The 23,881-nt window shown below is 43.5% G+C and overlaps 2 protein-coding genes and 1 long non-coding RNA gene across 5 annotated transcripts; 2 read left to right on the forward strand and 1 right to left on the reverse strand.

Moving 5' to 3' along the window:
• Positions 1-323: 323 nt before the first annotated feature.
• On the forward strand, positions 324-3,321 carry qrfp (pyroglutamylated RFamide peptide). 2 transcript variants are annotated; one of them, XM_080296706.1, is made up of 2 exons: positions 324-574; positions 1,503-3,321. In XM_080296706.1, the coding sequence occupies exon 2, from the start codon at positions 1,503-1,505 to the stop codon at positions 2,076-2,078; it is 576 nt and encodes a 191-aa protein (XP_080152832.1). In that variant the 5' UTR covers positions 324-574; the 3' UTR covers positions 2,079-3,321. The 2 variants fall into 2 exon arrangements, with proteins under 2 accessions (XP_080152832.1, XP_080152831.1); XM_080296705.1 differs by having other exon boundaries at positions 574-711.
• A 440-nt stretch (positions 3,322-3,761) lies between these two features.
• Positions 3,762-16,644, reverse strand: LOC113014786 (class I histocompatibility antigen, F10 alpha chain-like). Of its 2 annotated transcripts, none has more exons than XM_080296704.1 (7): positions 15,824-16,644; positions 7,894-8,169; positions 7,498-7,788; positions 6,895-7,179; positions 6,431-6,556; positions 6,189-6,249; positions 3,762-5,862 (listed from the first exon to the last, which is right to left on the reverse strand). In XM_080296704.1, exons 1-6 carry the CDS (start codon positions 15,876-15,878, stop codon positions 6,191-6,193), a joined length of 1,092 nt encoding a protein of 363 aa, XP_080152830.1. In that variant the 5' UTR covers positions 15,879-16,644; the 3' UTR covers positions 3,762-5,862; positions 6,189-6,190. The 2 variants fall into 2 exon arrangements, with proteins under 2 accessions (XP_080152830.1, XP_026012302.2); XM_026156517.2 differs by having other exon boundaries at positions 3,762-5,345; positions 15,824-16,643.
• LOC145423821 (uncharacterized) lies at positions 12,007-20,600 on the forward strand. Its single transcript, XR_013904859.1, has 2 exons — positions 12,007-13,301; positions 19,747-20,600. It is a non-coding gene; the product is annotated as an uncharacterized LOC145423821 (long non-coding RNA).
• The last annotated feature ends 3,281 nt before the right edge of the window (positions 20,601-23,881 follow it).

Consider the following 23,881-nt stretch of genomic DNA (forward strand, 5'->3'; position numbering starts at 1 on the left):
AGAGGAGAGCGGGCAGTTTTTAAAAAGGTCAGATGTGGAGATTCTTCGAGGAGATAGAGCAGGTCATCGCACACGGAGCAAGGTAAGAGACGGCTGCAGGTTTCTGCTGTGTGTCTTCTTCGTTGGTGTTTTCAGTGAATTATTTCCAGATTAATTCGAGAAACAGCGTTTCAGTCAGTTTAGAACTTTTCATGCAGGTTACTGAAATATTAGAAATATATCAAAACTATTAAAACCAAAGGTTGGAGTTTATCTCAGACACAAACTGAGCTGTGAGCGAGATCTCTCTCTACTGTGAGCTCACCATGGTATGTTGAAGGCTTTTATTGTGAAAGACAAACAGGAAGAAGCCTTTTTCACATGTGCAAATATAGTTACTTTGTTACTGTACTTAAGTAGAATTTTCAGGTATCTGAACTTTAATTGAGTACTTTTTTCTGGCTACTTTTTACTTTTACTCCCTACGTTTTTTAAACAAAATGTATTTTCTACTGCTGATGTTTTACGTATCAAACTGAATTGAGCCTAAACAGAAACACATGAGAGGAAATCCTGTTTGTTTGTTAATCACCAGGTAAGATGAGATGAACGAGGAACAGCTGTGGGCCACAGTCAGGGGTTAAAGTTTTTATTTTTCCATATTTAACCACTGCTGGTACTTCAGCATCCAGCTCGCTCTACAGAAGGGGAGTGACGTTTTTAAAGTGTCAGGTAATTTGAAAGGCAGCGTTTCTATGAGCTCAACAAACATCAGCAAACACACAAACTGTGTGTTTGTCTCACAGTGTGCTGCAGCTGCTTATTTCAGGGGGAGAAAAGACAGGAAGCTTAGAGTTAAAGGAAGGATGCTCATGTTGCTAAATCTGTGTGACATGATGTTTTTCACAGGGTGAAAGCTGCTGCTGAACAAACTGAGTCACTTAAAACTGCAGGGTTAGTTTGCTGCACTGTGGTGGAGGTTACAGGCGGAGTCGGCGTCTACCATGTAAAACAGCTGCTGTTTTATCTTTTTCTCTGCTCGTGTTCTTTCATTACAATTAAAATTTAAACTGGTTTAAAGGTTTTATTTCCACTGATATTGTTTTTTTTACTTGAATACTGCAGTATAATCAGTACTTTGACTTATACTGCAGTATTTTTAACACTGGTATCTGTACTTCTACTTAAGTACTGAATATGTGTCTGCTGAAAAAATAAAACTCGTCAGCTTGAAGAAGTTTCTCTAAACGTTGTTTATCTCCGTACAAATATTCATTATTCTATCTGGTTACTGACAGCACTTCCTGTTTACTGGGCGGAGGCAGATTCAGGGTTTGTGTGTGTGATGAGACAAACTCAATAATAATGTTCACAGTTTTTTTCTTTTGGTTTTTACTTCAAATGCAGTATTTTTACCCTTTGTTTAATAATATTTCAGTTCCTCTCTCGACCGTTATCATCAGCTGATCAAAGCTAATAAACACATCAGTAACCTGCTGATAAAAGTCTGTTTCTGTTTCCAGATGAGACTTTCTTTTCATCCTGGTGCCTCGCAGCTCGCCCTCCTCTCCTTCGCCCTCCTCTCCTCCATCCCACACCCCGTCACATCATACCCTTATCCTCCCACCGCCCTCCTGCCCACAGTGGGTGGATCTGAGCTGGAGTCCACCCTGCTGCACCTCCAGGCTGCTCTGGAAGAGCCGGGGGACGTCCGGAGTGAAGCCTGGGCCGAGTGGCCTCGAGACATCCAGCCAGGTGAGGAGGATGACCAGTCGTGGGAAGAAGCAGCTCTGCTGCAGGCCCAGAGAGGAGACCTGATGGCCCAGCCGTTGTCACCCTTCCCTGGGGGTCACTCTCTGGAGAGAATGCACTACCAGGAGGGGGGAGAGGGGGAGGACGGGTGGAAGAGGAACGATGCTCTGACCTCCATTGCGGGAGGACTCCAAGCTGTCAGCCGTGAGAAGGGAGGGTTTGGTTTCCGCTTTGGGAGGAAAAGATGGACAGACGGGGAGTGGATGGAAGGAGGAGAGGGAGAACAGAGGAGGACAAGCAGAAGTGACGAGGACGGAGTCAACAGGGACAAGAGACGAGAGCGATGAAAGAAAGAAAGGCTGACACGCTTCAGAGGGGACTGCCAGATTACAGCACACATCATGAACTCTGTAAATGTGACACCTTTTAATTTCATTTTCAGAACAACATGGCACAAAAGTAAACACATAAACGTGGTAACCTGAGAAACGAGATTTTATCCTATGCTCTTGTTCTCCTTCTGAAACAATATGAAGGCCCATGTTACTGGATGTACAGAACAAGCGCGCAGCTCGTCGTGTCTAATCTGAAAGTGTAATATAAGCATGTGCACGGAGCTTCTGTCAGTGTGTGTGTTTGTTGGCTTGAACATGACTCATGAATAAAGAGCTGGGAGGTGCAGCTCTCGGCACAGCTGCAAAGGCTGGACGTTGTCTTGTTTTCACTCTATACTCTTCAGAAGCACCTTTACCTCAGGAACAACTGCACCAGCTCCTCCTGGGAGCAAAAAGGAAACAGCACCACAGAGTCCTCCTGCTCCAGCCACTCCCTCCAGGTGACATCAGCTGCGCTTCATCTCCCGACGTCACATTTTCAGCTCCCTCCTCTGCTCTGACAGAGCTGCATGTTTGTCCCTTATTGACTCGTTTTTATCTTTACGTGATGACGTATGAATCCTGCCTCCAGGTACAAACTACCCTCTGTTTATTAAGGCTGTTGTGTTTTTAACTTGTTTTAATGTTTTGTATCTTGTTCTATTTAATCTGAACAAGCCCCTAAAAACAGTCAGTGATCCCTGTCGGCCTCTCACGGTTTTTATCATCACTGTTCATTTTAAAGCTCAGTTTTTAAACCCTTACGATGTAACTACAGCCCAGCAGCAGTATATGAATGACTAACCTCGTATTGTGGATGGATTATCTCAGTTGTTCTCCTGACTGAAGTTTGGTCCGTTTACAGCATCCTGCCATGCGATTGCATTTGTCTCTAACCATCAGGAACCTTAACGTTAACTTTTAGTGGAAAAAAGTTAGCGTTCATCCTCCAGCTTCATTGTGCTAATGCTATGCTAACATAGCTGTGTCGCTAGCAATCACGTAGTACAGCGGTCCCCAACCCCCGGGCCTTGGACCGGTACCGGTCCGTGAGTCGTTTGGTACCGGGCCGCGAGAGTTGAGGCTCAGGTGTGAAATGTCTGGTTTTCAGGGTTTTTATCGGTTTCCAGCGTTATTTTGTTATTGTTTTGATCGTTTACTCTGTTTTCCTGGGTCTTTTCACGTGTGTTATGAATAAATCTTCTGTTTTTAGGTACCGGTACTAGTTTTACTCTGTTGTATTTATCCGCGACATCTTAAAGGCCGGTCCGTGAAAATATTGTCAGGCATAAACCGGTCCGTGGCGCAAAAAAGGTTGGAGACCGCTGACGTAGCACATCATTATATAGCATTATATAGAAACTAAAGTAAAATCTAAATTTAAAGTTAAAACAGACACAAGTAAGACAGACGTTGTGCAAGAGAGCAGTGCAAAATGCATCCATAAATATTAAGTTCAATGAATGACTGCAAACACAGCCAGCTCTGACTTAAAAAAAGATTTATTATCACTTTAAGTCTTTATTCTAAAAAATATTTTCCAAAATAACTCCGTGTGTAAAATATCTGTACTAGGGTAAAAAGTAACGACTAGAATGAAGTAGTGTCAAAGAAACGCGCCATTAAAATACCTCAGAAGATGTTCAGGACAGAAACTCATCGATTTCACTTTATTAGTTATAGAAAATAAAAATACAGAAGCATTAAAACTCTGTAACATTTGTTTTATGCTTCCTAAAATATATCTAAATATTTAACAATGGAACAAAAACACAACAGTAAAGTTATGTTTGTTTGTTTATTCATCATCACCTTTATTTATAAAGCACTTTAAAACAACCACAGCAGAATAACGAGTGACCTGCACACAGAACAAAAGTTGGTCCCAGAAATATTAACGTTCATTACATTTTTCAAATTAAAAGCATTAAATGTTAAACACCTGTCAGTCCTGCTTTTATTGACCTCGTCATTATTCATCATCACACAGTGAAAACACAAAGTCACAGAGTCATACAGCAGATATTCCACCGATTTATTAAAACATGAAATCAGTGTCATAGTTGTGTTTCCTGTACTCTAACTGCTCACCCTCATGATGGCGTGACGGTTAGCGTTAATGATACCACAGTGACGGTCTGTATGTTAGAAACAAAGATGATTAAACCTGTGCCGTCTTTAGTTACCAGTTTAGAAAATGTGTGCGCACACCTCGCCCACCCAACCGTGTGACGACACCGCGTCATCAGAATTTTACCGCTGTGGGTCAAAATGTGTAAACTTAAAGCACATATATTTTGTAGCATCATGTCAGACCAAACATGTTCTCAGGCTCTGAGCTGCTTTAAAAAACACTGACGTGCGACTTAAACTCTGATACTGCCCTGAGACGTGACGCGCACCGCAGCTTTAAAAACACCCATCCATCCACTTCAGGGTCGCTGGAGCCTCAGCTGCCATAGAGCGAAAGGCGGGGTAAACCCTGGACAGGTCACCAGCCTGTGGCAAGGCTGACACACAGAGACACACAACCATTCACACTCACGGGCAATGTAGGTTAATCAATTAAGCTATCCTTACAAACTGCATGTCCTTGGACGAACCCACACAAACACAGGGAGAACATGCAGACTTCATACAGAAACACTGCCTGAATTGAACTCAGGACCATTTTGTTGTGAGGCAACAGTGCCAAACACAATGCCACCGTGCCGCCAGCTTCAAAAACACACAAAACACAACAAGGCTGTTGTTGTGATTTGGTGCCATATAAATAAAAATGAATTGAGTTGTATGACCTGCTCTGCCCCCCAACAGCAAACATGTGTTACAGGAATCATGTGATTAAAACACACATTATTATTACATTATTTTCACAGATTAACCCTTAAAGCTTTCTTTAAGCGTGTTTCAGTTCAACTCTTCACATCTTTTGGTTTCTGTCACTTCCTCAGCCGGTCCGTCACATTATTGCGTCCCCAGAAACACTGTGGTTGTGCTTGGTCTGCTTCTGCAGTGTTTTCTGTTTGCTTTTTTTGTTGTTGTTGAAGTTGGACCTCTCAGGGCCACCGTAGATTTGGCTGCAAGGGGCATTAACAATTCTTTAAACCCATCCATTGAATTAAATGGAATCCCATTTAATGCTGATCCACCTGTAAAGTGCAACAAATGTTTGTGTTGTTTCGGTAAATCTGGTCCCACCGAGTCTCGATGTGCTTCTGTGGAAGCTCTGATCTCCATCTGCAGGGATGAACGCAGCAGCGTTATTTTACATGCTCAGTTACTCATAACCAGCAAACCCCATTGATACAAACTTTAGCTCAATTTGAGCAGTGATGCGTCTCAGAGTCGGTTTGAGGTCAACAAAAAAAGGAAGTTTGAGTTAAAAGAAACAGCTGGAGGAACAGTTTGAAACTCATCAGGTTAACTGGTCAGTCTGGCGGCGTTCTCCTCCTCCTTTACAGGAGAGGTGAAGAAGAGCAGGGTGGAGTGGGTGGAGAAGAGTGTCACAGTGATGGCAGCACGAAGTTTAAAGACGGTGGTGAGACCTGCCACACCTCCAGGGGCATCAGTGCCTCTGGGTGTGGCAGCTGGCACATCTGGAAAAGCTCCATCAGTGCTGACAGGTAGGTAGCAGTTGGAGCATCCACCCAGACGATGTTTTCATGTTTCAGCAGGACGATGCTAAACTGCAGACTGCATCTACTCTTAGGAGAAAGTCCACCTGCAGTCCAGACCTCTGACCAGCTGTGAACATCTGGAACATCATGCAAGCAACAACAGCAGGAAGCAGAGTCAGGACAGCTGCTGTCCTCAGCTCAGAGGAGGCGACAGAGACGGTGATGGTGCTATTACTCACTCTGAGCCTCATTCACCAACATGTGCACATGAAACATAAATACACTGTGCAGAAAACAAGCACACACAAAACTCCGTGAAACATGCACACCGCCTCATTGTGTGCTTCATCTTATGAGCCTTCACTGTGACTCGTGCACGCTCGGAGGCAGTTACACATCTGAGGGCAGAGAATCGACACGTGTAGGTAATAAAACATCTGAGAACGATGAGAGAGAAACTCACTGTTACTCCTGACGAACATCGTTCAACTCCTGCGACTCTGGTGTATCTGCGCTGCTCCTGCCTGCGAGCACAGACAGACAGCAAGCATTAAAACTCATCTGCTGTGTTTCTGCATGCATGCAGAGAAACACACACACACACAGAGTGGGTAAGTCAGATGCTTTTGTTTGATGGTCTGATTCTTGGTGCCATCGCCACACTTAAAATCACCCGGTGCTGACACACGGGCTGTTCGTTCTTACCATTATTGCGTCTTTTACGTAGGACCAGCAGAATCACGCCTACACCGATGAGCACGAGCAGGAGTGCTGCCACCAGACCAGTGACAGCAGATCCATCGTCATCAGGAACAGGTAACAGGCTGAGATCTAAACACACAAAACAAGAACATTACTTCACCTTTGGTTCATTTTCAGTTGTGCTGCTGTGAAAATCAGCTGTGCAGGTGAGGAACATGTGACCCTTAAAGCTGAACACAGCAGCTTCTAAACAGACTAGCAGCACTGCTCTCTCTGCTGATGACTACACTGAGGGAAACAGCGCCCCCTGTGGATGTCAGGTAGCACACGGTATTACACTGCTGTGTTACTGATGCATAAACTGACCAATCAGATGACTGGACAGGAAGAAACCTACACAGTGAACAGCAGAGTCTGTTTGTGTCTCCAGTTAAAAGAACATTTTTACAACCATGACAGTTTCTTACCCCAGCTCTTAGAAATTCTCACACCGGTCGCTTCGTGAAAAACCTCGCAGCTGTATGTAGCCGGGTCAGACTTTAAAACCTCCACGTACTCTCTCCTCTGGAACGTGTCGTCGTCATTGGGGAGAAGTCCTGAGCTCTTCAGGCCGTCGTCTGCGGTCAGAACACGTTCGTTCCTCCTGATCGTCACTGTGACGTCTTTGGGGTAGAAGCCCGTGGCGAGGCATGTGAGGACGATGTTTGTCTGCACTCTGGAGTTCTTTGCAAACACGTGCAGATCAGGTGGAGCTGGATGGAGGAAATGGAAAGTGATAAGTGCGTTGGTTTGATGTTTATGTGGCGTCTGGCACACTGTGTGAGACGAGGCAGACGTGGTGAGGCTCTAGTTTGATGGTTTTTGTGTGTTTTGGTTCAATTTGTCTCAAAGGTGCGTGAAAGAGACTCGGTGACAGTGGAATAATCCATCAGTGAAGGCGCTTCTATGAAACTGACCAAGAACACAATAATTATGTGAGGTCATATTACCACAACTAATTCTAAAAAGTCTATTAACAATGTTTAAAAATAAATAAATGATAATATTATTTTTATTTATGACAAACATACATTTCTGTTTGAGCTGCTTCTGTCCATAATTCACAAACTTGCTCAGCCAATCGATGCACTCGTTCTCCAGGTATCCCTTGGTGTACTCTTTCAGCACCTGGACGTTGTCCCACTTCCTCTTGGTGGCTTCTGCCTCGGGAGTCGGAGCGACCCAGACTCCGTTTTTATCATCGAAGGACAGGAAGTCGTCTCCATCGTAGCTGTACATGTCCACGCCTCGGACAAACCTGAGCGTGCCGTCAGGATTCGTTTCAGCCTCACAGCCGTGCATCCACTGAAGAACGTGAGGGGCTGAAGGACCAACAGTGACAGAAATGAACAAGATATCAGAAGAACAGAGATTCAGAGAGGACACCATGATGTGTGCGTCAAGATTAAAACGGAGCGACAACTTACTGCTTGAGTCATTCTGTCTCATTCGCTCCATCAGGATGCCGATGTTGACCTTGAACCACTGCTGCTTGCTCTTGCGGGACTGTGTGCCTTTATCCCAGTAATCAGCAGGTAAACGCTCTCTCATCCACTCCTGTTTGGGAACCTTTGCCTGATGCTCGCTGTCAAAGTAGTCGATCATCCTGTTGTCCAGCAAACCCATGGCTGTGAACTCGTGGATGCCCGGGAGGCCAACAGGCTTGGAGAGCGCCGTGTAGATGTAGGTGAGGGAGTGAGTGTCTGAAAGTCACAGAAGAAAATTTTATTAAACACAGGTGAGATGCATCAGCAGATCTCACTCATGTTTTTGAAATAGGCCTCTCTCTGGGTGCGTTTTATGAAACATAAAAGACTTATCCGTTCACCTCAGCAGTAGGAACAGAAGCCTTACTGTTTTAAAAACAACCTTTCCCACATGCTACACTCCATCATTAACCTCAGTGTGTGAAGAGGACTCTCCATTTACATGCACAAACTGGAGTCTATTAGATAGATATGATACAAACCACTGCAGCGCAGTACCTGTAATACCTACAGCATGTTCTAATCGCTCTAATAGGATATTATGGTCGACAGTATCGAACGCTGCACTGAGGTCTAGCAGGACAAGCACAGAGATGAGTCCACTGTCAGAGGCCATAAGAAGATCATTTGTAACCTTCACTAAAGCTGTTTCTGTGCTGTGATGAGCTCTGAAACCTGACTGAAACTCTTCAAATAAACCTCTGCAGATGATCTGTTAGTTGTTTGACAACTACTCTTTCAAGGATGTTTGATATAAAGGAAGGTTGGAGATTGGCCTATAATTAGCTAAGACTGCTGGGTCTAGAGATGCTTTTTGAGTAAAGGTTTAACTATCAGGTGATATGCAGGGTCAATGGTAAATGGCCTGTATTTGTATCGCGCTTTTACTAGTCCTTAGGACTACATCCAGTCATCCACCCATTCACACACTGATGGCAGCTACATTGTAGCCACAGCCACCCTGGGGCGCACTGCCAGAGGCGAGGCTGCCGGACACTGGCGCCACCGGGCCCTCTGACCACCACCAGTAGGCAACGGGTGCCCAAGGACACAACGAATGAGACTGTCCAAGCCGGGGATCGAACCGGCAACCTTCCGATTACAAGGCAAACTCCCAACTCTTGAGCAGAACTATGTATTTTATTTCTCTGTCACAGGCTGTAGCTTTGAAAGTTTACTCAATGTGGTTGAATTCGTTTTTTGTGTCTATGCATGTCATCTGTTTGTGGTTAGACTGGCTCAGAGATGTGCATGGAGCTGCTGCTGGTTCAGCATGATTAGCACGCTTGGAAGCAGAAAGAGGTTTAATGATTGCAAATGATTGTTTATGTATTTAAGAGACAGAAAGCTCGTCGTTAATTCATTTTATTAAATGTAACATAAATTGTTTAAAAGCTATTGATTTATGTCAATGTCACGATTTGACTTCATCAAAATAATTTTCTACATAGTAAAATGTGAACATTTCTGCACTTTCTGCTTAAATGTTAGAATGGCATTTGTTTGTGCGTCTTTATAGTTTTCACGGCGCCATATTGTCACAAACTGGTTTAAAGAGGGGAGAATAAAGTCGCATCAGTCGAAGCTCTCTGCGTTATGAGTGTGGCCACTACCAGCTCCACCACCATCATCAAGTTTGCTGACGACACCGTCGTGGTGGGCCTGATCTCTGATAACAACGAGACGGCCTACCTGAAGGAGATTAGGAATCTGGAGAACTGGTGCCAGAGGAACAACCTCCTTCTAAACGTCAGTAAGACAAAGGAGCTGATAGTGGACTTCAGCACTAAGCAGGAGAGGAACTACCAGACCCCCGTCATCAACGAGTGCCCAGTGGAGAGAGTGGACAGCTTCAAATACCTCGGAGTTCACATCACGCAGGACCTGTCATGGTCCTGTCACATCAACACCGTGGTGAAAAAGGCCCGACAGCGTCTCTACCACCTCAGACGCTTGAGAGACTTCCAACTGCCCTCCAAGGTGCTCAGGAACTTTTACTCCTGCACCATAGAGAGCATCCTGGCGGGAAACTAGGGCTGTTTGATATAACGATATATATCGGATGACGATATGAAAACGTCTATCGTTTCATTTTACGCTATCGTTTGTTTCATGGTGTAGCAAAATAAACTGTTTACGGCAATATTTTCTCATCGCTTTGATGGTCACAGTAGTGGCTGTATTACTTTCTTAAAGTTCTCTCTTTCTCTTATTTATTTTTTATTTTTTGAAAGAAAAACAGCAGAGAAGAGGGACGGGGCTAAAGGGCAAAAAAACAAAAACAACAAAATAAGCAGACAAAAAATACATCTATCAATCACCTGGATCACCTGTTGAGAACATAATAAACAACATCACAATGATATATGGGAATATGACAGTAAATACTAAATGTTAAACATTATTGTGCAGCACATAAGATCAACAGAACACAGTGTGCTTTGAGGTAGGAGCCAAAAAGGGTGTAGTTTGTGGGTGTGATCACCCGTGTGTACACCTGTGAGCATGGACGCGCTTGTTTTTTGTTTTTTTAAAAGGTTCCTTCATGTAATAATCTGCTAGAGGGTGTGGGGGGGCCACAGCCCCGTCCTCCAGGGCATGAAGCAGGTGTGGAGGAGATCAAAACTCCAGACATCCAGAGGCCCCCAGAACACAAGAGACCAAGGAAGACCAACAGAGGGGCAGCTGCGCCACTGTCCCAGAAAGAGCTGAGGAGAGTCCCAGATGAGGGCTCACTCAGCAGCCGCGGAGCAGAAGCCAGGGGGAGTTGCAGTGACGCGCCCGTGAGCTCCGCCGGCAGCCAGCTGCGCCAGAGTGACCGAGCCCCAGGCCGAGAGGCCGGGGGCACCCCACCTCCGAAGTGGCCCGAGCGAGCCCCAGGCTCCAGGCCCCGATAAGCGGCCGCCAAGCAGTGAGCCGGTGTGTACCTGGACGCCCATCCCCGGACACAAAGAACCACCAACGCACTGATGTCTGAGGGGGTCCGCCACTGGCAGGGGAAGTGGTGGTGGGTGGAGATAGGCCTCCAAACCTTGGAGGGCCTGAGATGTCCCCAGAGAGGTGGTGTCTGATACCCAACCTGACATATAGACACAGACATACAGGCACACACATATACAAACATCCATTCCCACCCTCATGCTCTCATATGCACTTACTCCACACTCAACCAACGTGGAGACAGACATAAAGAGACGCTGTACACACAATCACACTCCCCAAGCGTACTCTACAAACCGGGTCTAGGTACCCTTGCCCCTGGAGGGGGGAACTGCACCCAGACCCAGGTGGTGTTACCCTTTTCCCTGCGGTGGGGAGAGGCAGACCGCCCCGACTCCGCAGCAGCAGGGAGGCCCCACACTCCAGACCGCAGTCGGACGGCCAACTCCTCCTAGCCCTCCCGCTCCAGCAGGCCGCAGAGAATGGGGGTGGGAGAAGACTCCAAACCTCCCTCCACCCGCTCATTGTAGTGTTGATGCATGTGTGTTCTAAGGTGCATTTAAAACCCAGGAGGGCTTGGAGCTACCTGCCAGAGAGCAGCAGGTAAGTGCATAGTCCCTCCTGCTAGCCCTCAATGTCTACATGTATTTAAAATTGGCACCCTGGTGACACACCTTCTTTCTCTTATATTTAATATAACCACACTACGGACGGACAAGCGCCTGTTTTTATGTGTTGTCAAAATAAACGGAATCACATGAAAGAGTATGCAGAGTTTACGGATGAGAAGTAAAAAAGACGCCAGGTGCAAAAAAATAAACCTTAGACTCAAACGTTAGAACAGGCTTTTCCCCGCAGCACGCCGTGTAATAAATACTCACAAAGGAAACGGCGGCCGTTACAACTTATGTGTAAAAATGTATCGTTTCATGCATCGGTTAAAACACTCCAGGTACACGACGCCCAGCTGGAAACACTGCAGCAACACGAGATTCACAGAATTTACAGAAAATGTTACATTTTTGTGATTTATATCGTTATTGGACGATAGATGTTTTATATCAAGAGATGAGATTTTGGTCATATTGCACAGCCCTACGGGAAACATCTCAACCTGGTTCGGGAACAGCACCATGCAGGACAGACGAGCTCTACAGAGGGTTGTGCGGTCAGCTGAGCGCACCATCCGCTCCGAGCTCCCTGACCTGCACTCAATCTACAGCAGGCGGTGCCGGACCAAGGCCAGGAAGATGGTGAAGGACCTCAGCCATCCCAACAACAGACTGATCTCTCTGCTGAGGTCAGGAAAGCGATTCCGCTCCCTGAAGACCAACACAGAGAGACTGAGGAGGAGCTTCTTCCCGCAGGCGATACGGTCTCTCAATCACACCACCACACAGTACTGACCCACACATACAGTTCTTACACACACTGGACTTTCTGGACATTGTTTACACCAGTAGCTGCTGCACAACTACACTGCGTGGTCATCTAATCGGATCACTTTATCACAAGTCACTTAAATAAATCACTTTAAGCATATTTGCACTGCACAAGACACTTACACATGTGGATTACACAACCCTGCACATTATATTTATTCATACCATTTATTACTCGTACAGCTGCTCTTATTGTTCTATGTTTCTTCATATATTCTTATATATTTCTATATTGTGTATTTTGTTGTACAGTTATTTTATTTTTAACTTTAATTTTTATATTTTATTTTATTCCTTCCTAGTTAAATTGACCCTTTATTTTAATTTTCATATTTATTTCCTCTCCTGTCGTCTTTTATTTTAGGTCACGAGCAGTTGTGTAAGCATTTCACTGCATATCGTACTGTGTATGACTGTGTATGTGACAAATAAAGTTTGAATTTGAATTTGAAATCTTCCTGCTCACTTCAATCCAAACTCTCATCGTCAAGCATTAGTTACCATGGTGACGGAGCAGGTCAAACGAGGCGCTTTAGTGAAAACTGTGACTGAGCTCAGCGTCAGTGGTTGATTATTAACCTTTATAGAGCAGCGCTCACACCACATCCTCACACTGATCACAGATCAGTTAGAAAAGTAGAGACAAACTAACAGCAGAGCATCGTCTCGGTGCTTTTAAAGCTTTAAACGTCTGTTTCTGTGAACCAGGATGTGTGAACCAGACCTTCAGACAGCTGCTTCAGGTGGAGCAGTGAGGTGGTGCCACCACACAGAGTGGTGTCTGAGGCAAAGCGGGTGTCATGTTACTGCTACACAAACTGACACCTCTCTGACCTGTGCACGATCCTGAGTCTGCTCTCTCTCTTTGTTTAAGCCTCTTTAGAAACCGACACTTCTCATTAAACCGTTGGTGATTTCCTTTTTCACGTTTCCTGCCAGCGAGGCGACAAAACTGCAGCTGTGAAGGTACCGATACTGATCAGCCTTCATCTGTATTTTACTCAGACTGTGTGTGTGTGTGTGTGTGTGTGTGTGTGTGTGTGTGTGTGTGTGTGTGTGTGTGTGTGTGTGTGTTCACAGAACAGATGTTGAATCCAGCAGTGACAGCTGTTCTTCAGAGTGTAGAAAGCTGACTGCGTGGGCTCGTTTTCTGTGCACATGATATTTTTCAAAGACTTCCTTATCTATTTTTATTTTGAGCTGCTAGTTTTCATGTTTTCTTGGGTAAAGTTGAATCAGTATCAAGTATCAATCTCAAGTCACTCTGAGTTTGTATTTCAAAATAATTGCACTTTGAAATTGTACAGAATTTCAAGAGGCTCTTATTTTGAAATCCAAAATAGCTGAGCTGATATGGAGCCAAAAACTGTTTCTGTGTTTTCTGTGTAATGTTTTCACTTATGTTGGTAAAAAGACTCCAGTGAACAGGATTTACACAGGCGTTATATAAAATTTGAGAAATAGTTTCTCAAGTATCTTCATAACTCTGCGTTATTGCACCTACATTATAACCAACCCGGAACTACTGTTACATTTGTTGCACTGTCGGCTGCGCAGATTACTCTTAAACATACATTTTTAATGCCAACAAGTTTATTTTAAAGGACACATGAAAGTCACTTTGCCAAAAGCTGACTGCAGCTTCGACTTTGTGACAGGAATGTTGTTTGTGGCTCACAGTGACCGGATATCATGATGAGGGAAACAGCTGACATGTTTACAGCAGTTTAAATAGGAGGGTCAGAACAGCGGTAACACTGAGAGTCACTGTCGGTCTGTTTCATCTGTTTCTGCTTAACGTGGACTTTATGTGTTGCTCAGTATTTTGTAGTTTGCCACCTTTACCGTGACACAGTATAAACACGCAGGCTGTGCGCTGTGAAATAATCACGGGTTATTTCACTTGTTTCTACCACACCGCTCAGAGGAACCGCGTGGGAGTGGGACCCCGCTTTGTTCACGACGCTCAGTCGGGAAATAACGTGAAAATTCAAGATGAACTGACGTCACGAGCGCGGCCGCCGTTACCGTGACGTCATTTGTAGATGTTGGCGTTAAAGTTTGAAGTTACTTCCTCGTCTCTGTATCGATGAGGATGAAAATTCATCTGATCCGGACTTTATCGATGAACAGATCGATAAAAGTAAATAAAATAAAGGCGCGAAACCAAACGGACGTGTCTGTGCGCGTGCAGCTGATGCTGAATGAGTTTCCGTTAACCACGTGTTACCACGCGCACAAAGACTAACCGCTGCTTCTCCACGGTAACCGTCACACGTGCGTAGACTCTGTCCGCCGCCCTCCGGCTCGGTGCCAGTATTTGTCAAAAACTGCTCGTATTTAAACTGCTATAAGTAAGTTGTTGGGCTATAATATGTGAAACATGTCAAATGCTTCCCTCATGGATGACACAAAGTCATCTTGAGCCACAAACAACATTCGTGTAACAAGCTAGATCAGTTTTTGGCAGCGACTTTAACATAACCTTTATTTATGCAGTTAAACAAATCTCATTAACATCAAACATGTCTTTTGTCAGAGTAAGCTGGCCAACAGCAGCAGAACTGGGAGCAAATATTACGATAGTTCTGTAAAAATATTGTAAGTGGGGATAAAGAACTGGTTGGTGTCAGTACAATAACACAGAGTTGTGAAGATACTTGAAAAACAGATATTTTTTAAATTCTATATTTAACCTCTTTGTAAAGGCTGTTCAGCGAAGTCTGTTCACCAACATGCGTAAAGATATTACACATAAAAATACACAGAAACATTGGACATCCGGGCTCTCGTTGGCTGAGCACGTAACTCAGGCTCGTGCCCGGTGTTGTGCCAAAAAGTGATTGTCTGCCAAAAACTGATTTCCGGTATTTGCCAAAAACTGATTGCTCGTATTTAAACTGCTATCAGTAACTTGTTGGGCTATAATATGTGAAACATATGTCAAATGCATCCCTCATGGATGACATAAAGTCATCTTGAGCCACAAACAACATTCGTGTAACAAGGTAGAAGCCGCAATCAGTTTTTGGCAGTGACTTTTATATAACCTTTATTTAAACAGTTAAAAAAAATCTCATTAACATTAAAAATGTCTTTTGTAAGAGTAAGTTGGCCAAGAGGACAGCAGAAATGGCAGCAAATATTACAATATTTCTGTAAAAATATTTTAAGTGGGGATAAAGGACCGGATTGGTTATAATGTAAGTACAATAGCAGAGAGTTGTAAAGATACTTGAAAAACAGATATTGTTTTAATTCTCTATATAACCCCTTTGTAAACCCTGTTCACCGAAGTCTATTTACGAACATACGTAAAGATATTACACATAAAAAATACACAGAAACATTGGAAATCAATTTTTGGCAGACAATCACTTTTTGGCACAACACCCGGCTCAGGTTCACTCTCTTTGTTTCTCAATAAAAGAGCGACCCACAGACACGCGGGACTAACGGCACAGCCTGTGTTAGAAACGGGGACTCACCGGCGCTCTCCGTTAGTCCTGGAGCCCACAGCAGCAGAAAAGCCACGATGAACATTTTAAATCCCTTTAAAGCCTCGGCTCCCCGATCACACCGAGTTCACGCTGCGTGTCCGACAGAGAGATGCTCTGAATGAGGCAGCGCTCAGAGTCACACAGCCCACGGGGGAAAGTACCCTCTACACCACGTGAATATAACTGAAAGATGAGTTATGTGTGAAGTTGCTGAGTAAAAGTAACCTTTGATGTGAAACCCTGTGTATTTATAGCACATTTAAAACAACAGAAGATTATTTTTTACGTAATTTAAATTAAATAACTGTGGTTCAAAGAAACTGTTTGTGAAATATCTTTTTATTATTGTTTATGACATTTTAAAATCTTCTGTCCAGGTCTGATCTCAGGTTGCTTCTATTTCTGTGGATTTCTGGTAGAGGTTTATTATATTTGATGCAAAGCCATCTGATGACTAAAGTATCATTTTAACCACACTCAGTAAGCCCGGGTCAGGATGGAGTGAGGGAGCGAGGCAGACCGGGTTGAACCCGTGGAGGTGGAGTCACACTTCCTGCTGTCAGGAGAGGAGGTGGAGGAGGGCCACGTGGCGAGAGCTGGGAGGACAACATCCGGGTTTGAGGAGCCTGAGAAGGAGCAAAGTCCCCCGTGGATGAACAGTGTCGTGCACGCCTGGACTCTGAAGTCGTGGCTTTGGTTTCCCAGCTGTGAAACACGACCTGTGAGGATCGTCCTCCCGTGACGGCCGTGGTGCAGAGGGCTTTATTACTTTGGCCTCCATCAGAGACATCCAGATCATTCCTTCCTCTGATGCTCTGCCTGATCTTGGAGAATCTGACTCGACTTATTTCTGACAGTGATCGCCCACTGTGCCATGCTGTAGCTTAGCATGTGAGCATCTCTCTGACCCCGGACGCGTGGATCATATAAGACTGTATGTAATTCTTAACTGTGTGTATTTTGTGCAACACCAAGAAAGAACAAATAAGAAAAACACTGACACAACATCTACAGTGTGCACGTGCTGAAGCTCGGCGCTCCAACAGCGACGCTTCAGAAAGAGCTCAGTGTTTGTAAATCTGCTGAGCTACACGTGTTTAAACAGGGTTTTAACAGGAAGCTGCGACGTTTGGTGCATAAGAACAAATCTTTATTTATAAAATACTTTAAAACAACCACAGCTGATACATTGGAACTAAATAAAAAAAGTTACATACGATATAAATAAAAGCCAAATCATAAAAAGAATAAAATAATTAATTAAATAATTAATTTAATCAATTATTTTCGTAAATGCAACGATAGAAAAGGCCCCGCCCCCTCTGAGCTTCCTCCTGATCTTCCAGGAGCTGCTGGTCAGCTGACCTGAGCGGCCAGCAGGGTGTGTGAGGATGAAGACGCTCAGAGAGGTGGGCGAGACTGAAGGCGTTTAAAAACAAACATGAGAATTTTAAAATGAGCTCTGAAGGACACAGGCAGCCGGTGAGGCCAGCACATGTGCTCTCTTACCAGATCCTGTTCGCGCTCAGCTGCAGGCGCCAGAGCAGCGACTGACTGACCCAAACACCGGGAGAGTTACAGTCGTCCACACGGAAGAAATAAAAGCATGGATCGCTGTTTCCAAGTGCTGCCAAAGAGAAGATTTCACTGCTGCCAGTCGCCTTACATTCTAAAAACTGGACCACTGCTCTGATTTTAGTCCAATTTAAAACCAAAGTCAGTAACAAAGGTCTAAAATAAACTTCCAGGAGTCCCAAATCTACAGAGGAGGACTCACAGGGACCACTGGGTCCAAACACCAGCACCTCTGTCTTCACTTAAATTTAAAAAGTTGAAAGCGAAACGAGCTTTAACGTCAGAGAGAGGTTTTATGAAAGACGCCATCCTTCTGCTCTTCTAAGGAGGAACCCAGAGGCCGTAAATACAGTAAAATAGCAGTGGACACAGATCCTAACGGCTCCTGTGTTCTCGGGGATCATGGAAGTAACACATAAACCCAACAGGACTGTACACAACACATGCAAGCAGCTTTTACATAAAAGACTGTAACACATTTTAAACACAGCTGTCCTGTGTCACAGCCAGGATCATTTTCAACACTTTGAACAATGAAGGAAGAGATTTCAGGATGACCGATGTCTTACAGCAGATATTTCACTGATTGATCAAAAGATTGAATCAGTTTCATCACGAGGAGAGAAACACATTAAATATAAAGAAGATAATCTTATTACATAACAAATAAATTGTGTTAAGAATCAAATTATGATACAAAAAAGACTAAATTAAGGTGCATAAAGAAAGTTGATGAGCATTGCTGGTCCATGAACGCGTGTTCAGCCTTGTGACGACTCGTCTGCTGCTCTTCAGCTGTTTGTCAGCTTCAGTCTGAACATTAGAAAAAACAATTTAACACAATTAAATGTGTTTAATTGGCAGCCTGTTACTGTGGCACACGGACGGACTGAATACACTTCATGACGAGCCTGTTGTGACCCTGCTGCTAGCATTAGCCGCTAACAGTTCTGCTGAGTTTCCAGGTGGGATTTAAATCTGGTTCTTGTGAGCGTCGTAGATTAAAAGTGCTCGTTACTGTCTGAAAACAGAACTTTTTCAAATGTTTAATCATCATGTTTCTGCCCCAAACACCCAAACCAGCACTGACAGATATACTGACAGAGTACCACGCCTCCTTTTCACGATTCTTTATTTCTGATGGCAAATCCATTGTAATGAGGAAACAGTCCAGAGGCTACTGTGGCACATAAAATCTATTCTTAAATAATGAATTTAAAATAATAAATATTTTTAAAATACTTCCTCCCACCTGGTTTGACACTGAAACTTGATGAGTGATCAGGCTCTGAGCTGTGAACAGTTCCTCTGACCCATCTTCTTTAAAAGCATTTTGTCACATTTATATGACGATCGAGCAGATTTAGCATCTATTTTATTCCCGCTGCTGCACAAACCTGCTGTAAGAGTTTGCTTTGAGTCAACATGTATTTACAAAGCACCTTTAAAAATGATCCCACTTTCTTACCGTCTTAGAGCAGGCTCATTTAAATGTCCCTGTGATGGAGGTTTGGCTTAAAGGGGCAGGAACACTTTTTAAAAGCCATGTGTTGGATTCAGTGGAGTCACATGACTCTGGCTGTTAGCTCCAACAGCTGTGAGGATGAAAGAAAAATTAGTTTATATGCTCAGGTACTCAGAACACATCAGTGTCTGCCTGCTCTGGCATCTTCACGCAGTCTCTTTGATGAATCCTTTTACATCCAAGTTTAAAGTGTGAATACAATCAGAATGCAATGATTACAATGCAACACACTCCTGCTATAAACCAGGAGTCGATTTATACAAACACAACTTACTAACATGAGCTTTAGACCTGCTAATCATTTTCAAACCAAACTTTGGTGTCTAACAGAGATTTGAGTTGACAGCAGATAAACGTTGTCTTCAGACTGACAGATGAGGAAACTCTAAGGTTGCTCATCAGGCCCCTCTTCTGTGGAACCAGCTTCCAGTTTGGATTCAGGAGACAGACACTATCTCTACTTTCAAGATTAGGCTTCAAACTTTCCTTTTTGCTAAAGCATATAGTTAGGGCTGGACCAGGTGACCCTGAATCCTCAGTTATGCTGCAATAGACGTAGGCTGCCAGGGATTCCCATGATGCATTGAGTTTTTCATTCCAACTTTCGCCAAAGTGACGCTCCATAAATTATTGTAGAGTCTTTATTACAACATAAAGCACCTTGAGGCGACTGCTGTGATTTGCCAGTATATAAAAACTAACCTGAACTAAACTGTATTAAACACAGGCGTGTGAGTATGAACAGTTAGCAACGAGGTACAGTTGTTACCCAGTACACCAGGCCTTACCATTTGTCGTGTTTTTTATACAGAACCAGGAGAACCACAGCGACACCGACGACCACGAGCGGGACGACCACAGCAGCGACGGGGATGTGAACTGAGCTTCCTTCTGAGTCTGGGAGCAGACGATCGTCTGAAACACACAACACTGTGTTTGTTACTGTGACACAAATCATGAAATCAGCTGTGCAGGTGAGGAACATGTGACCCTTAAACTGAACAGAGCAGCTTCTAAACAGACTAACAGCACTGCTCTCTCTGCTGATGACTACACTGAGGGAAACAGCGCCCCCTGTGGATGTCAGGTGGTACACGGTACTACACTGCTGTGGTACTGAGGCAGGCCAGGCTGCATAAACTGACCAATCAGATGACAGGATGGTAGTGCCCAGCCTGTGACACCTGCGCGTGTTTTGTGTGTTAGTAAAGGAAACCATGGCTATAACTGGCTGTGTTATATCCACGTACAGCAGAAGGTTTCTTACCCCAGTCCTTCACAGCATGCTCATTGGTTAAAACCTCCACGTACTCTCTCCTCTGGAAGGTTTCATGGTGATTTGGAAGAAGTCCTGAGCTCTTCAGGCCGTCATCTGCAGTCAGGACACGCCCACTCCTTCTGATCGTCACTGTGAGCTCTGCTGGGTGGAAGCCTGTGGCGAGGCAGGTCAGCACCACGTTTGTATCCACTGTGGAGGCCTTTGCAAACGTATAAACCTCAGGCACAGCTGGAGGAGAAGGATGTTATATGTTTGTAGACTTTCTGCCCAGTTTGACCCATTTAGCAGACGTCAGCCTGTTTAAGGCTCTGATATCTATTCTGTGTGACTTACAGCAGTTATGACATGGTCTGATTTTCTCACCCAATAAAGGAATATTTCATATATCAGTCGACTCTTCATTCTATCAGACACAGTTATCACAGCTCGTACATTTGCTTTTTACACATGTATGTAAGCATTGAGCCAAATTTAGTAATGCCAACATATTAAACGAACAATATTTGTCTCTTATATATAATACATCTGTATACACACTGTCAAAGGTACTCGTCTTTGAGTGAAGATTTAAGGTGATAGGACATATAAATAAATACAACTTGAATCTTTACTGAAGCTCAGTGTTTGACACAGAGTTCACTCACATGAATTTCACTCAAATGTGCTGCACCAGTGTACCTGCACATGTGATGTGACAATAAAAGTGATTTGATTTGCCTGCCCCCCTGGCAACACTTTGCTAGACCCGCCCCTGCACAGTTACCAGCTGTCAGCTGCTTAGAAAAGGATCCTGGTGTTATTTGTCTCTCAGAAACAGTTCATAACTTCAACTCATCCATGTCACCTAAAAGGTGAACCTGTTTCTCCATCACAGCTCTGATGATTCAGTAAGGACATCTCCTGGTTTCATCTTCATGTTTCCCTCTCACCACATATCCAAACCGACATCATGACCAGCAGCTTTACAGCTGTGGCTCCAGCAAACATCAGCTGATACTAGAAAGTAATATTAAATAAATTCTAACAACAGCTGATCAAGCTTAAACGTGCTGCTGTTGTTTAGCGCGACATCCGCTGGTTTCCTGTTTCTGGCGCAAAGTGGGCGATAAACAAACAAGAGAGCCGATCAGCTGATCATTGATCAGTTTCATGATTGAAGTAGAAACAGGAGAGAGAGGGGGGAGAATGAGAGGAGAAGAGGCAGCTGTGCAGCATAAAGACAGAATAACTCCAGCTTTGTGTCTTTTTCATTGTAGCTGAATTACGGGACAAACTGTTCCTTTTCACCTCAACACGAAAATTTCTCTGAATACGAGACGATTCTGTCTTTTTACAGGATGGTTGGAAACTCTAATAATTAACCGTATGAACAAAATAAAGTTCAACATCAGTAACATAGCACCACCCAGCTGTATAGAAACTCCATCATGCTAGCTAGCACGCAGTATGAAAAAGTCAGCACAGCTAAAATAAACTCCACCTAAACCTGGTTCATATCTGACCCAGATGGACTGCAGGTCATAACTTCTTACCTGAAGTTCAGTTCACCTGACACTCTCGGACCGGCGGCCGCCTCGGGTCTCTCCTCCTGCCTCACCTTTTGAATCTGAATCTGTGGAAGCTCCGCGATGCCTCCACACGAAGTTCCAAGTCTATCTAAATCCCAGTAACGAGTAACGCGTTCCTGGTTTTGGCATAATGACTAGTTACCGTGCTCGTTACCACAATAATAATGTAGTTACTGTAACGCGTTACTTAATAACGCGTTAGTCCCAACACTGTTAGGGACATTCCCAAATATACCACAGGAAACCAGACTTGAAACTTTCCTGTAAGACACTAAACACGGCTCCATAAAAAGCCTCACTTCCTGTGCTTTTAAAACACAAGAAGCGGATCTCATTTGGACTCTGATCCTAACATCTGGATGCTTCAGTACGGGGAAATTAACAGTCTGAACTGACATGGACTCCCCTTTTTGAATTTACTAACATGCCTGACCTTCAGGGACTGATCAGTACTACTGTCTTCTGGTTTGTCTACAGATTTTACTAACTTATTTTTATTCTACTTTACTTTGTTTCACCTCTTAATTGTTTGTGTTAAATGGAACTGTTGAAGTGAATTTAACCGTGTACATCGTGGGGGCAGCGCTGGTTATGGTAGCTTTGTTTATCCTTTATTTACTGATTTTATCGTAAAATAGAACGAACAGCTGTGAAGCTTTACCAGATGTTAATGATCATATGTTCTTACTTTAAAACAGCGGTTCCCAAACTTTTTTTGCTACCCCCCCTTTGTTTTACAAGAAAAATGTTTGCCCGCGTGAACACGCGCACACGCGCACACGCACTCACAAACACATCCTCCAACACACCCGTATTTTGCTCCATTGCGGTTTATTTCACACCTCAAACATTTAAGCAATTAAGTTTATTTTAATTATTTAATGTTAATTTTAATTTTAAAATTACATTAATTAAAGTTAGTTTAACTAATTTAATTTAATTTAATTTTAAAATTAAATTAAATTTTAAAATTACATTAATTAAAGTTAGTTTAACTAATTAATTTAATTTTAAAATTTAATTTAATGTGAATTTTAATTAAATTAACATTTAAACAATTAAGCAAATACAAGTAATCTGCAAAACATTACAGGTAAGGAAATAAACTACTAACTCTTTTAGGCTATACGTCCACACCTACACTAGTACTTTTGAAAACGCAGCTGTTTCGTCCAAACGTAAACGACGTTTCGAATCATCAAAAACGGTCGAAAACCTTCATCAACACCTGGCTTTAAACATCTGTAGAGCTCTAACAGTGTTATCAGTGGTTATCATGAAGTAAACTTTATTAAAAAGTCCTTATTTGTTTATTCATTGCAGATTTTAGTAATTAGAGTGTTTGTGGGTGACAAACAAGTGAAGGTCAGCAGCAGGATTCATATTACAGGATAAAAATAAAACTTTGGCAGCAGCTACAAATTTCTCCACGCTGTGACGTCACCCCACTCTTCGGCGGCTCTAACCTTGTATCGTGTAATCTGCCCAGCAACCGCAGACTAGTTATCTGATTGGCTGCTGTCGGTCTGAAGAAGGCGGGTGTAAATGGAGGCAGCCAGTCGTCTGTAGCGCCCCCTACAGGCGGCAGCAATAATAATAATAATAATAATAATAATCATAATCATAATAATAATAATAATAATAATAATAATAATAATAATAATAATAATAATCATAATAATAATAATAATAATAATAATAATAATAGCAACCCGCGGGGACCGTGGGCTTGTTCTGAGCAGGTTTCTGTTTTTCTGAAGATTTTTGTCGCATCAAAATCATGAATTTCACAAAGACCTGGATCTTTTTGTTTCTGCCCTTCCTGTGGGTGAACGTGGGCCCGGCTGGAGGCGGTAAGTGGGCGGCATTGACAGACAGGAAGTGTGTGTTCGTTTAATCTCGCCCCCACCGACCTTAAATAAGAGCTTGATTCTGGGCTTTTCTGCACATCTGTGGCTGAAAGCTCGTCAGTGGACTGACTCACACTCAAAGTCTGGCTCTTATTCCTTCTGTTAATCGATCATCTGACTGTTTGAGCTTTTAGTCCATCTCATAATCCAGACTCCTGTTAGGACATGTTGACCTTTAACCTTCATAAA

This window comes from Astatotilapia calliptera, chromosome 22 (assembly GCF_964374335.1).
Source record: "Astatotilapia calliptera chromosome 22, fAstCal68.1, whole genome shotgun sequence".
NCBI classification, from domain to species: Eukaryota; Metazoa; Chordata; class Actinopteri; order Cichliformes; family Cichlidae; genus Astatotilapia; species Astatotilapia calliptera.